Source organism: Diuraphis noxia, unplaced genomic scaffold (genome assembly GCF_037042655.1).
Source record: "Diuraphis noxia isolate RWA-SAM2 unplaced genomic scaffold, SU_Dnox_SAM2 contig0002, whole genome shotgun sequence".
Taxonomy (NCBI): domain Eukaryota; kingdom Metazoa; phylum Arthropoda; class Insecta; order Hemiptera; family Aphididae; genus Diuraphis; species Diuraphis noxia.
Window position 1 is genome coordinate 70,204,647 of NW_028301712.1, and position 14,869 is coordinate 70,219,515.

The 14,869-nt window shown below is 27.6% G+C and overlaps 1 protein-coding gene across 3 annotated transcripts in view; it reads right to left on the reverse strand.

The window, feature by feature from the left end:
• The window catches only part of LOC107173074 (uncharacterized), a 51,754-nt gene extending 49,728 nt beyond the window's left edge, over positions 1-2,026 (reverse strand). For all 3 annotated transcript variants that reach the window (XM_089219134.1, XM_089219135.1, XM_089219133.1), the window contains exon 1: positions 1,556-2,026. In XM_089219134.1, coding sequence (XP_089075260.1) covers positions 1,556-1,691 — 136 coding nt within the window. In that variant the 5' untranslated portion in view covers positions 1,692-2,026. The remainder of the gene's footprint in view (positions 1-1,555) is intronic.
• Positions 2,027-14,869: the final 12,843 nt, after the last annotated feature.

Sequence of the window (14,869 nt, forward strand, 5' to 3'; positions counted from 1 at the left end):
AATAACAGTTGAAAAATAAAAGAAATACATAGTCACAAATTTTTTACAAGCATTCAAATTTTAATTTTGACAACATACGTAAAAATCACGAAAATTCGCAAATTATTTTATGCTAGAAATTCATAAAAAAATTTCTTTTTAAATTTAAGATTTGAAAGTTTTTAATAATCTATAATATATACTAGACAGATAACCCGTTTCCGCTCAGAATCGTTTTTCGTATACAATGATATAATATCATTGAATTCAAATTTAATTCCATCCATTCCAGTAACCCACTTATAACCTTCTGTACAGCAGAGCGACATCTACGACTTACCCACTTTTTTAATTTATAAAACACAATTTTTTTTCTTGTTCAAAAAGTTTTAAAAATATTATAGGTAAAAAGTTCTTAATAAATTGTTTCAAAAATGTTGAAAATACATTTGCCCATTTTTTTTTTAAATATTGACTTGATTTTTCAAAACACTTGATAATCATTTTCCAATTAAAAATAAGACTTGAACATTTATACAATATTTCTTACAAGTTGGTTTTACAGAGATTTATGTAGGTACGAACAATGTTTTTTAAGTGTTACAAAATTTAAAATTAAAAGGAAAATATCGATTTATCCAGAATCAATTTCAGTTATTTTGTTGCAATTAAAAAATAATATATCATATTATAATATAGGTACTTAGTACTATTCCCTATTACCTATTTACACCATGTATGATAAATAATAAACAACTTAAAATATTTTTAACAAAATTATGTTCAATTTACCTTACTAAAAAAAATACTTTTAATAATACGAATATAGCTATATAAGAAGATGTACTATTCTTTTAAATGTAGGATATTAAATGGATACTAATTCAGCCGTTTAATTCACTCAGAGTCCTTTTTTCGTTTACAGGAATTTACTCATTAAAAAACTTATACTAAATACCATAGTCGAGTTTTCCGGTTATTTTAAACTAAATTACTCGTAGATTAAAATTAATTAATTGTAAACATTATTAAATATATTTATAATTTATAATCATGGTAAGTTTTCTTGGTATTTTATTTTAGAAAGCAAATATAAAGTTTAATCTTTATCAAATATTGACTTCAAAGTAAACGCTCAGTGCGTTTCCGCAGATTGAGCGTACGACCGCGCCTCACCAAGCCACTCATATAATATTATAAACAATATTATTTATAATTAAAATTAGAATTATTTATAACAATTATTATATTATGTAATAATAAATTTGAAATATTATTATTATTATTATATTATGTTATAATAAACTTGAAATGTTTAGAGTGATAAAACTACAGCGGCAGACGGTCGCCAACAGTGAAAGCATTTAAAATTTCGATTCATACGAATAAATTAATACCCATTAGAAATTAATGATGGGATAGGGGTCAAATAATGAAGTTTAGAAAAGTTAAGGATGGTCAACGGTACGTCCACTCATTTGATACGTTAAAATGATCGAGTCGAGACCATGGCTTGCCATATACATGATGTATAATATTATTATGATGCACTAGCTAATAAAAGAAAAACGTTTACCCGAATTGTTGACCCGGCCATTGATCTTATGCGCTATCTTCCGTATCTTCTCCAAGTTTTCGGTCGTGTGGGCTGTGAGAGGCGCCAGCCGGTCTAGTAACACGTCCAACACGTGATCGTCGCTGGAGATGACCATGGTTTTGGAGTTCTTCGGCAAGACGAAAATAAAAACAAATCGTATATAAACAAAATACCTATAATAATGCAATAGGTGAATCAACAGCAGTCCAATATTGTTTGGGGAACGACCAGACGTGCAGACAGTCGCGATGAAAACGAAATGTCCGTGGTGGGCGTTGCAGTGAGGAAAATTCGGAAACCAATATTATAGATGATGTGGAAAAGGGCGACGGACGAAATATTATAATAATAAGGAAGTTCACGCGTCGAACGTGAAAATCGTGAATGACACGGACGCAGACGGCGACGATGACGGTCGCGACACGACGGTTTGGCAAACAGCACGACCGAATCGGCCAGACTGCCAAAATAACGAAGCCGCGTTTGTTTGTAGGTATATAGGTATTATACACGATGTCGTTGCGCGCGCGCGCCCGCGTATATACAGGGTGATAAATGCCAAACACGATGCTCCCATCCCATTTTCATTCTTAAATACGAATAAAACCTATTTACCACCACAGCTGTGTATATAGCTGCAGCATGACTTATTCAAATTCTGATTTTTCCAATTTTTACGTACCTACCTACGCCTGATTTTTACATTCATAGATAATTTTTCGACGCCACTCAGAGATGTGTCCCGTGAGCTCGGCGATAGGTACCAATTTATTATTTATTTTCCATCAGACGATTTTTAAGACCGAAGGTTTGGTATTGTGTCTTAATCGAAATTTAAATCCAACTTTGAACCATAAACTTTTAAGTACCCACTGAGAATCAATACAATTACTAATTAGTAGGTACGTATTTTGTATCGACCATATTATTATTACTGCACCTGACCATATTATTATTAGATACCACTTTTTGGAAAAATCGTCAAAACAGAACGGGGGGTGAACAATGAACACTCTGTATACGATCAATGTATTATTATATTGTGTACGCTACACTCGCGACGCTCACGACGAGTCACGTGTGCTTCACAGGGTCTGCTTCTGCTTCCCGTCGGCGATTGTGCATAATAATAATGATAACAATATTAACAATAATCACGATAATAATAATATTGTTATTATTACGCGATTACAATACAACTATAATAATATACTCAACCGACCAAGTCGGGGCCAAGTACGCCCGAATAAGTTTATCACCACGCGGCTACAGCAGCGACGATGACGGACGTTGGCTGGATTTTTTATTATTATCATTACTATTACTTTTATTGCTATATTGTTATTGTTTTTTTTTTTTCATTTACAAATTTTGTACAGCTGCGCTGAATGACGGAATAATATAATTGCCGCTTGTCAACACTTATACGTGTATATAATATTAGAAGCTCATCTAAGTTTTATCGACCGGCACCGACACCCGCCGTTGTAATAACGTTTTAGAAAATTAATTTCGCGTGTGAATTCGCACTCGTATACTGTACTAGCCGTAATGTTTAGGTTTTCTTTTTTTTACTCCCACAACAACAAAAACAATGTTTACAAGTAGCGAACAGCGTTTTCCAAACAACATTATCGATAGAGTAGAACAACATGTGACGTTTTTAACGACGAAACGGTTTAAAAATAAAAACATATAATGCGATAAAGCTATATATCTCAAACGTTTTCAATAAAAATAAGATTAAGTAGGTATATCATTATGTTAGCTGTTAGGTATATTTTCATTATGTGGAATCATTTATAGACTTCGGTTTCATATTATTATATGTATATTAAATGGTTATGGTTTTCACAATATGTATAAATTATTAATATACCATGTGTCCGCGTAAACTGAGTAAACAGAAAAAGTTCAGCTGTTGAGAAAAAAAGAATGAGAAAATTGGTATAGACATTAATGATCCGAATAGTTTAATTTCAACTCTCATGTCCCGCAAACAGATATACAGAGATACAGTCCCGGAAAGTTATGTTTAAGGTACTAAATAATATAAAAATAACTAAGTAAAAAAGTGTACTCTATTTTTAGGGTCACGTGGTATATATATATATAATATGTTTGCTTTTAAATGTGTTTAGATACGATAGCCGATATAGGTATAGAATTTTTAATTAAGATCTCATTCAATACAGATGACTACGTATATATTATGTAGTTATATACACATTATACACATAAGTAAATTTTTAACAAAATACAAATATACATTATCATGGTATTAAGCATTTTACAAACGAAGTAAAACAGTTTTAATATTCCTTTTACAACATAGTCAATAGCTTATACAGAGAAGTAGGTACATAAACTTAATATCGTATACTAGTATTAATCTGATTTGGCTACATGATGAACTATTGCTGGCCGTCATATTATGACTTAACGCATTTTAGTATATACTTATATCATTAGATTTTGTGATGTACAAAATACAAATAGACTCAAAACTAAAAATAAGAGAATAAATGTCGTACAAATTATAATATTTTATAGAACTTGAATCATTTTGTTTTCTCAGTCTCCAACAGCGTAACAAATCTTGGGACGAAATAAAGTTAAACACTATACATAAAACACTGTACAGAATAAAAATATCTTTAAAACAAAAGTCACATTAAATTTTATAATCTTGCTACTTTATGTTATTTAATATACATTTTGTTTATTATGGAATTGTTCAAAAAAAAAAAATTATTTTATAATTTATTGTATTGTGTAAGATGTACAATATGACTGATAATAATAATAAATAATAATTTACCATGTATAATGTATAAATTAATAATGATAATAACGTTAAAAAAATGATTGTTTTCTATTTCTACTTTTTTTAACCAAGAATCGTTAATTATTTATATTTTTAATATTTTTAATGGACTTGCAGACTTGAAGTTCATGTAAGCATTTTAAAATTTTTGTTATTATAATAATAAGTAATAACCATTGAGATTTAAAAATTAAATTTGTAATTTACGTACGTTTTAAAGTCGTGGCACAATCCAATTATTAAGTATCAGTATTTCAATATTTGTATATCCCATGTATAGGTAATAGATACATACAGTTAACTCAGTCAGCTGTGTATGAAGGTTTAAAAATGTTTACATGGTAAACATTGTACATCATAATGAAGATAGTTACATATTAACACTCTAATTCTTTCCCATCTGACTCTCGGATTTTCTATAGTAATTTTTTTTTAATTTACTCGAATTGCTTGTGTATTTCAGAAATTACCGTTCTCTTGAATTGTCTACTATTTTACCCTCATGTATCGGAATCACCTCAGATAGTATAATAAATTAAATTCTAATTTAAATCTCAAACATTGATTTTTTCTAATTAAAAAAATAATAAACATTTACTACAATATTTTTTCTTTTTTGCATATTTTTATGTACCTAATTCAAAATTTAAACGAGTTTTTGACGAATTCTACAGTTATTAAAAGGTTAATACCAAGGATTATTGTCCTTAAAATGGGTTTAAATTTATATATCAACTAGAAGTAATGTTGGTTTAGTAGGTATTTATTATACTTGAATCATTTTTACAAACTTTAATAATTGTTGATTTTTATTTAATATTATGATTATGATTACTAAAGTTTTAAATCACCATAGTTCCCATATCTACTATACCCACGAGCTTGGGAAAAAAACAACAGAAATGAAGTAAATCCGACAGCAAACAAAACTAAAAAGGTATTAATTTGATCACTCACTTCTTTAAATTTAATTGGCTGTTGGAATTTTTCCATTTTTGTAATCACCCTATTACCAGGCGCTACGGTTGTAGTTAAACGAAATGTTTTATATGTTACTCTTGGCTGCTCGTTAACTCGTTTATTTGTTGTCAATTTTTTCTTGTTCGTCCTTCCTATGGTTTTTTTCTTGATTGCCATGACGTAAATTTCTACCCCTTATTTTTCCGTACTTATAGAATACTATTAATTTACTAATAACAAAGGTAATAAAATACTATGCATTACTTAAAAATCGTCTTATAAACAACGTGCCTAGTTACTATGGTTGGAAAAATATTGTAAGAAAAAATATTCGTGTGTATGTTATGTAGTTACATTATATTATATAAAGCTCTTGCATGATTGACATTATATATAAGACTATAATAATGACGTGTTTCCATGACGAACAAACTTATGGAACACTTTTACTGCACGAATGCACTGTGTGGCACATTGTTGTGAGTATATTTCGATTTATTCAATTGGTAAATTCATTGAAAAGGTAAGCCTTACATTTTCAATCAACGCCATACTTTATTATTTTCTATTCAGTGACGTCGCGAACAATTTTTATTTGTGAGACAGAAAACATTTTTCAACGCTTCTAAACCTCGAAATACTAATACTGAAATTAAGTTATACCCATAAGTCATTTAGTGATAAGTGATAACTGACAACTCCTCACTGCCCTATACTCATCATGACCGACAATTTTTATCTAAGGCATTTGTCTCAAAAATCATTGATCGTTCCATCATTGTTCAGTTATATAAACTAATTATGTATATAAATGTCACTGAAACACTAACTTAATATATTATTGTGATAACATAGTATTAAATTAACATCAAACAATTTATGAAATTTCGATTTCACTACAGAAAAAATGCAAGATGGATTGGATGATGATAAAATGTTATAAACATTGATTTGAAGTAAAATAAAAAAATGGGCAAGTGGGTATCGCTTTGTTGTATAGTAGATATGGAGAGTATAGGTCACTATAATGGATGTATTAAATTTGAATGCAATGACAGGTATCATTGTATACGAAAAATAATTCTGAACGGAAATCGTTAGTCAGTCTATAGGATACATTATATATTACTTATGTTTAAATTATAATATATTTTTATAAGCTCACAAAATGTTTTCTGTATTAACTCAGGAGTTTTTTTTTTTACAGTTATTTGAAGAAAAAGTTATGGAGAACCATGTGTTGGGTTTTTAACCTTCGGTAAAATTCACAAGTATTTTATGAATTTTCAACTTCATTATTCTATGCGAATTTTCACGATTTTTACATATTTCGTAAACACTTGAACAGTAAATACTTATAAACAAAAATTGTGACGTTTTTAAATTTTTTTTTAGTACAATAACTAATAAGTACCACTTTTAATAAAGCTTGTATTACATTTAAAAAAAAATTTCTACTGCTATGTCTTATTAACTATATTAATAGCTTAAAAAAATCAAAATATTTTAAAAATCAAATCATAAATAAGTAACGCTAATATAAACTTTTGGTGAAAATTTCAAGAATTTATAATGATTTGTTTTTGAGTTACAAAAAAATATATAAAAATCGGTTTTGTCGAAAACTGATTAGGTATGCGTAAAAATTCCCGTTTTTTCGTCACTTTTTTAGGGTTTTTCCTGACGCTTTTGAAAACTATTGAAAAATTTTTTACTTTTGATCCCCCCAAAGTACCAACTAGATGAATTTTCCTTTTCAAATAGGGTATGAAATCAAAATCAAAGCATTATTTCTACTATAAAACGTGATGAAAGATACAAAAAAAAAAACATACATCATTGTAAAATCAATACATTCCTTACTTCATTCAGAATCTAAAATTTACAAAATAAAATATAACGTACAATGATCATTAAAGGGAATATACAATTTTGATATTATTGTTAAATTAAATGTAATATGGATAGAGTTATCCATTGATATTTTTGATAATATATATTATTATGACCCGGTGAATATAGAATACCCGAATACCTACAATTATTATGATAGTTTAAGAAATGTCTCTTTTAATTTGAAGGATAAGTTTTTCTTATAATTATAGACAGTATTTTATAATTTATTGATTCGTTTAAAAATAAAAATAGGTTTCAATATTTTCTAAAAATGTTGAATGAGGACATATTAAAAATTTTAAAAATTTCATTATGATACAATGGAGACTTAACTCTTTGGAATCTACACGAATAAGACAAAAGCGTAAAAAGAATTGGCCTATTTAACGTAATTTAATATATAAAACAGTTGTCCTAAATATTGCAGTGTATTCTTAATGTTTCGTATTTAGTTTTATAATAAAAGAAAAGAAAATATATTAGTCCAAGGACGCAGCGAATGCGTGTTTATGATGTGCAGTACCAGTATCGAACTTGTATTCTATCTCGAATAAATAATTTTATGTTGGATTACGAACGTAAATAATTTTAAAAATATGAAGATACATAGTTATAGTCATGCAAAACATATGATATTGATGCTATATATTAATTTTAAGTTCCCAAATGAAATATTTCGGCAGATAAAACCGTTAACAAATACGTTCCTAAAATATACAGTGCTTGTATATAACATTAAGTTATTTTATGTGCATTCTATGTCGACAAATTCTTAAACATTTTAAAGTCCCGTCAAATCCTAACTTGAAAAATGTATGTAAGGCTTCTAAAAATCCTGACTTGACTAATGATCATTTGCAAACAATTCAGGCCAGAGGAAAATAAACCAGTTTAACATTATTATACCTATACAGTAATTGGAAATGAGTCATAGAGTCAGGATGGCAAAATGCTCTGACGTTCATATAAAACCGGTGTAAACAGAATTTTCTCAAACCAAGGATAAAATGACGTATGATATTATGTACCTAATTTTAAAATAAATTTATCTGCGTTGGACGCAGTCAAAAAAAATCGTTTACATGAAAACCGGATTTTAATTAAACTTATAATAACGTTAATGCAGTTCGACATTTTTCAGATCTCGTGAAAACGAAGACGACTTAGCAGTTGTCCTTACATAATACTAATATATCGCGTTTAAAAATAAAACATAGAAACAACGAGACGACGAAATTACGAAATAATGATTCAATATTATATTAGGTTTATTTATTTTTTCAAATTATATTTTTGATATACCAATTTAAAGTTTCAGGACGTCATGATTTTAACTTTCAGTTTAATGTATACTTATTAAAGTGTATGCGTTCTATAGTTATTGATGCTGCAATCGTGCAATTTTCTAGTGCAAGCTAATACTTTATGCATAATCATCAATCAGTGTGGTTCGGTTAAATTACCAGCTAATATAATATATCAAGTAATATTATTAGTAGGTATAGGTGCCTACTTCTATAATATAATTTCAATTAAACATGATTAAATTTATGGTGAAATTATACATATGATAGTTCCAAAATGTATCTAAATGAATAGTCGAATACAAAAAATTGGATTATATTATTAGCGGTACACTTAATTAATTATGTACTAGGTACGTAGACACTCAATTCATAAATCAAATCTCACAGGAAAAAATTTAGTAACGTAATAATAGTTATAAACAGATTTAGCATATTTTGTATTTGATATATATATTATTTTAATTCGTGTTTTTAAACCTTAAGTAAGTACTATTCAATTACTATGTTTCAATTAAAACCAATTATTAACGTCTTATTGTTATGGTGGCATGTGTAAGTTGAGTTGCATATAATGTTGCGCCTTATCGATAGACATGGATTAAAAATAGATTACAATTTGGATAATACTGAAGGGTGTATGGATATTTTATCGTAAACCATTTCTCTAAGTTAATCCTAAAAGACAATTACAATAAGGTCGAGACAAATGAGGAATATTGCCAACAATCGTTTACCATCATAGGATAATTATTTACTGCAGATTTGATTGCATATTATTTCGATAATATTTCGTAATACAACCCGATCACACAAATAAGTACCTACGTTTATAACATTATACCTACTCATTATAGCATTAATAAATGATCAAAAAAATTTTCGACGCTGTAATTGCATAATAATTATTGTATGCAACGTAACATAATATGCTCAATATTAATGTCAACACGATGTAAAGTAACTCAATTTCATACAGTCGTCAGCTGGGTAAATATAATCGGGTTCGAGAAAGAACTGACCGGAGATAATATGTATTTTCAAGCAGAAATCATAATATCTAGATTGAAGTCAATCCCAACGATTATAATAACTTTAACTTATCTTGGTAACTTTAAAACACTTGCAGATTAGAAGCATACTATTTTTCATTAATATATAATATGTACTCATTATTATCGTATCGTGTTTTTAAATTTTTAATTCAAATCGTCAACTAAATTAAATTATTATTAACAGACAATTTTAAGATAAATGATATATGTATAACAGTTATGATATCGTTAATATCACGATATCAAAGTAATTTTTACGCGAAAACAATATTATCTAAAGTAAAATTGAACCCGACGGCAATAATAAATTTGCCTGTGTACAATTGTTGTGCATGTGCCATACTGCAGTTGATATTTTACCATTACACAAATCTTTACTAGTCACTAGGTTGTGCTTATATTAATGACGATACCGTAATGTTCTTGCATTTATTTTCCATCAGTGTGATAATATCCTTCAGTTAGTTATTTTTTACAATATCTTGTCAGACATTTAATTGTATAGTGTTGTTTGGATGCATACCCTCTACTGGCTCTACAGACTGTCATATTATTATATGATACTTAATAAGTGTTACTATCATTTAACTAAAACCAGGCGATGTGCTCTGTGTTACCGTTGCGGCGCACGACTAACAATAGCGTGCTGAGATTTTTTGAAAGGAGAGAGAGATGTGAATTTTTTACTGTTCTCAGACCACGTCATACAGTGGTAAACATACATTCATTGTCTTTACCATATATTTTATATTATGTCAAAAATAGTCCATTAATGGGAGGGTGGTTGTGATGGTGATATAACACCATTATCCCAACTATGAGCATTGCACGCCACTGAGTTCTAAAAATTAGTTACAACTGTTGAGTATAAAAAGCTCTCTCCGAATCCTAATGACTGTTTGAATTAATGGCAGACTGGATTTAATAGTAATAATCATAATATTTACGTCGACACTAAATGTCACGAATTGAAGTCGAATTCACACATTCAACAAGGTGAATATAAACGTACCGGCCAATGATATTTGTACGCAGAAATATATCTTAGAGTTATATATCTAGAGTAAAGTCAACCCCAACGATAATAATAAATTCGCCCGTGCGCAATTTTGTGCACCACTGCGCCAGCCTTTTTACCTTTAATAGTCACGAGGTTGTACATAATATAATACATATTAATGACAATACCGTGATTTCTGTACATTTGTTTTTCGTCAATGCAATAATATCTTTCGGTACCTAAGTCGTTATTTCACAATATTTTGTTTGTCATTTGATTGCATAGTGTTGTGTGGCCCTCATTATTATAATATTACATTTAATAAGAATTACTTACGTACCTGAAAGCAAACGATGTACTCTGATGATGTGCCACCGTTGCTGCGCGCACGAGTATTTACCTGCTATACTATACTGCTGCCGCTGCTGTTGAGTAAAAAAGCTCTCCAAATAATAATTGCCATAGACTGAAACTATTCGGTAATGATTATTAACGTTTAAAGTTAATATTATGCTTATGCCATTAAAAAAATATGTATTATACGCATTTATGCGCCCGCGATGATGTTATATAATACCGGTTACTACCAACGTCTTACCATATTGTAGGTATATTATTTCTCGAATCGATTACAATATAACTTATGAATTTCAGCTGCAACAAATTCACTACGGATGGTTTTTAATAATATATCTTGAGAATTTATTATATTATTTTATCATATACACATTATGATGGTATAAAAAATCGACACCTACCCGATTTATGACGGTGTTATTATCTTTTCTGTTCGATTTGTACTAGATTTAATAAAATAAGTATCCGGACATATATTTTTTAATCTTCATCATTTATTTTAAGTACATCGTACCTATGTCGGTTTTATATGTATACATTACTAATACACTAACAACACGTAAGTACTCTGTATACAACTTCCTAATAATACATATTACATACAATGAATAATGTGCTGGTAATTATTAAATCATGGCTTGTGGCCAATTACTCAATCTCAATCATTATAATTTGGTTTATAACTAGACATCTACTAATATCTCTTTCAAGTTACTATTTTATAACTTTTTTTGTAGATAATGTTTTATCGAGTTAAAAATTTAAAAAAAAAATTGCATAACTGAATATTATGAAAACAGTAATGAATAATTTGTAAATAAAAGAAAAATAATATGACTAAATATATCTATAGTATTATTTTGTATAATATTGGACTGTAGTCAATTTTTGATCTCCGCTAAGATTTTAGAATAATTCAATTCATATAATACAAAAATTATTTATCTTTTTTTTCTCGGTGGACAAATTAACATTAAATTATAGATTAAGTGATACTGCAAATCAGAAGGCAACTGAATTAATTTATTCTTAAACTGATTCCTTAAATTAATACGTGTGTCATCCAAACCCATCAATTGTACCTACATTATAGTTCGATGACACACACTTTTCTTTTCATTATCTACAGTAAAAACATTTAAACAGAAAAAGATTACACATATTTAAATGATTTATTACAACAACAAAATGTTGGTTGCTAAAATATTATTGAATTTTTTGTTTAAAGTTGAAGTTGATTTTTTTTAAATTATTATTACAACAAAATGTTGGTTGAAAATAATTTAAAAAAAATTAACTTCAACTTTAAACAAAAAATTCAATAATATTTCAGCACCGTTTAAAACCGTCATTCGAACAAAATAAGTATATGCAGGTACAACGTTTGAAAATAATTTATGATAACACAAATAAATGTATACAGTCAATACAAATTCAAAATTTACATTATCTGATTAAATTTCACGATTTCTCGATATAAATAAAGAATTAGGTTATTCTTAGTTATACTATTAAAATAAATTTCTATGATTCAAGAAGTTCATTAAACATCTTAAAACTTAATAAATCGACTGGATTGTCACCAACGTTATACGATATGATAGTACTGACTTACTGTTATTCTATAATTGGTAATTGCAGGTATTTACTGCATGTAATATAACTATTCAAGTTGGGATCATACTGCACTATGTCGTGTCATGTCATGAAAATTATTTTCTATGATTGACTAAACCACGCGGTTCATCTTAAAGTAGATACAAATGTACAGTAATATTGATAAAATTCATAATAAGGTATTCCTAAGGATTTTGGTAACCCCAATTTCGTCTAAAAAAAAAAATCAAAACAAAAACCCTAACTAAGTATACCATAAGATGAAAATTGAAAATGTATCTATATTTATATATGTCTCAATTCTATATGATGAGTGTTATAATATATGCCATGTTATAAGAATATGTATACCTATAATATAAAATAAACATGAAGTCTTAGATATTAAATGTTAAAGTAGAATTATAGCCTATAAAGCACACTCGATAAATATGAATCATGGGTAATAATCTGAAACTACAATAGTGGTTTTCGGCGTAGTGATTTCAGATTTGACCTTAACGTCGTAAATAAGTAAACATATTGTTTGTACCTAGGCAACTAATATTGCAATGAATATAATATGAGTTTTAAAAAAAATATGTTATTTTATTTTATAATTTATAAATCATAATTAATAATTATACGCGTGAGAATAGTAATTGTAACATAAAAACTGGTCTTGTCTACCATCAACATAGATATTATTAAACATTAATTAAATAAATAAATGTATATTGAAATATGTATTTTAAGTATAACACAATATATAATTAAGCTATTAAAATTTGAGATGATTAATTGTTAATTAATCAAATGCCAGTTCTTTAAATTCAAACTTATAAAAAAACGATTTTTTGTTGTAAATAAATTATAATAGGTAGTTGGTTAAATTAATAACAGTTTATTGACATTTTATAAGTATAAGACTTTACGGGAGTGCAAAAAACATCCTTTATGGCGATCACTTAAATAAAATACAATTAGAAAATAACCAATGGAGATAGGTACGTTAATTAATGCATTGAATTATATACTTCAACAATGACAACCAATGGAAATCAATTTCCTTTCTATGAGGTTATAGTGTTGAGTCACATGTTTATGAGTTATAGCGGTGGTTTTAGTTAGAACATACCACTGATAAAGTGATAACCTTGAACTTGCATTGGGATTTTTAAATTATGAATTATATATTTAATTTTGTATGTAAGTATTACCAAATCATGTATAACATTAAAATACATCTAAGGAAAATAATATAATTACAAGAATAAGTAATATCGAGCAAGAAAATATATTAAGATACGAATTAATTAAAAAAACTTGTTATTTACCATCAAAAAAGTAAAATAAAATAGCAAAAAAATACTGGTTACAATAAATGAAATTATTTTAAACTTTAACTTCAATTGATAGGTACCAATTTTACAAGTTTTTAAAAACACAAAATTGCAACATATTTGAACTACAGATGAAATATTTTCATTTAACTTATTTTGTATATCAGTTATACCAATTATTATAAGCTATCACAATAATAAGATAATACTCATGTTGAATTGTGTGTTTTTTTTTTTTTTTTATCAACTGTTAAATATTTATATTATTTCAACACATCTCAAAATACCAAAATCCAATTTCAAATTATTTTTGTAACTTTTACAAAGTTTTATTAATTTATAAAATTATGTGACACGATGTCTTATATTAAAGTATTAAATGTTAATGTATAAAGTATTTAAGTATTTATTAACTAAGAATTATACTTAGTAAGGTACGAATACCACTTGTTGTATCCATATAAATTATTTTATGTGCACAAAATTAAACTATACATCATAATAGTAATCATTAGTTTCTTATATGATAATAATGTATTTTTAGTGAGTGTTTACTGTTGAGAGTATTAATAAATCATAGCATATTCATATTTTTATTTTTTTAAGCATGAGTATTAGAATTTTAATAATTTATTGATTTTGTTAAATATTAGGTTTTTATGAACGTTTCTTATTATTGACGGATAAAAACTCATATTTAGGTGTTGTGAATTTTTTTTTCTTAATTTAGGTGTTAAAGTTTATAACTAAAAAAATATAAAATGTCGGTGAATATTATTACAGAGAATGACGATAACATCTTCGGACGAAACTGGTTTTTAAACAGATATACCCATTCAAAATTCAAATCTATATGAGTTATAGTATGCAACAGCGTGTCCAACATAATGTATAATATAATATATGAACATGATCATCAATATCGTTTTGTTTTTGACATAAATCTACGAAATTA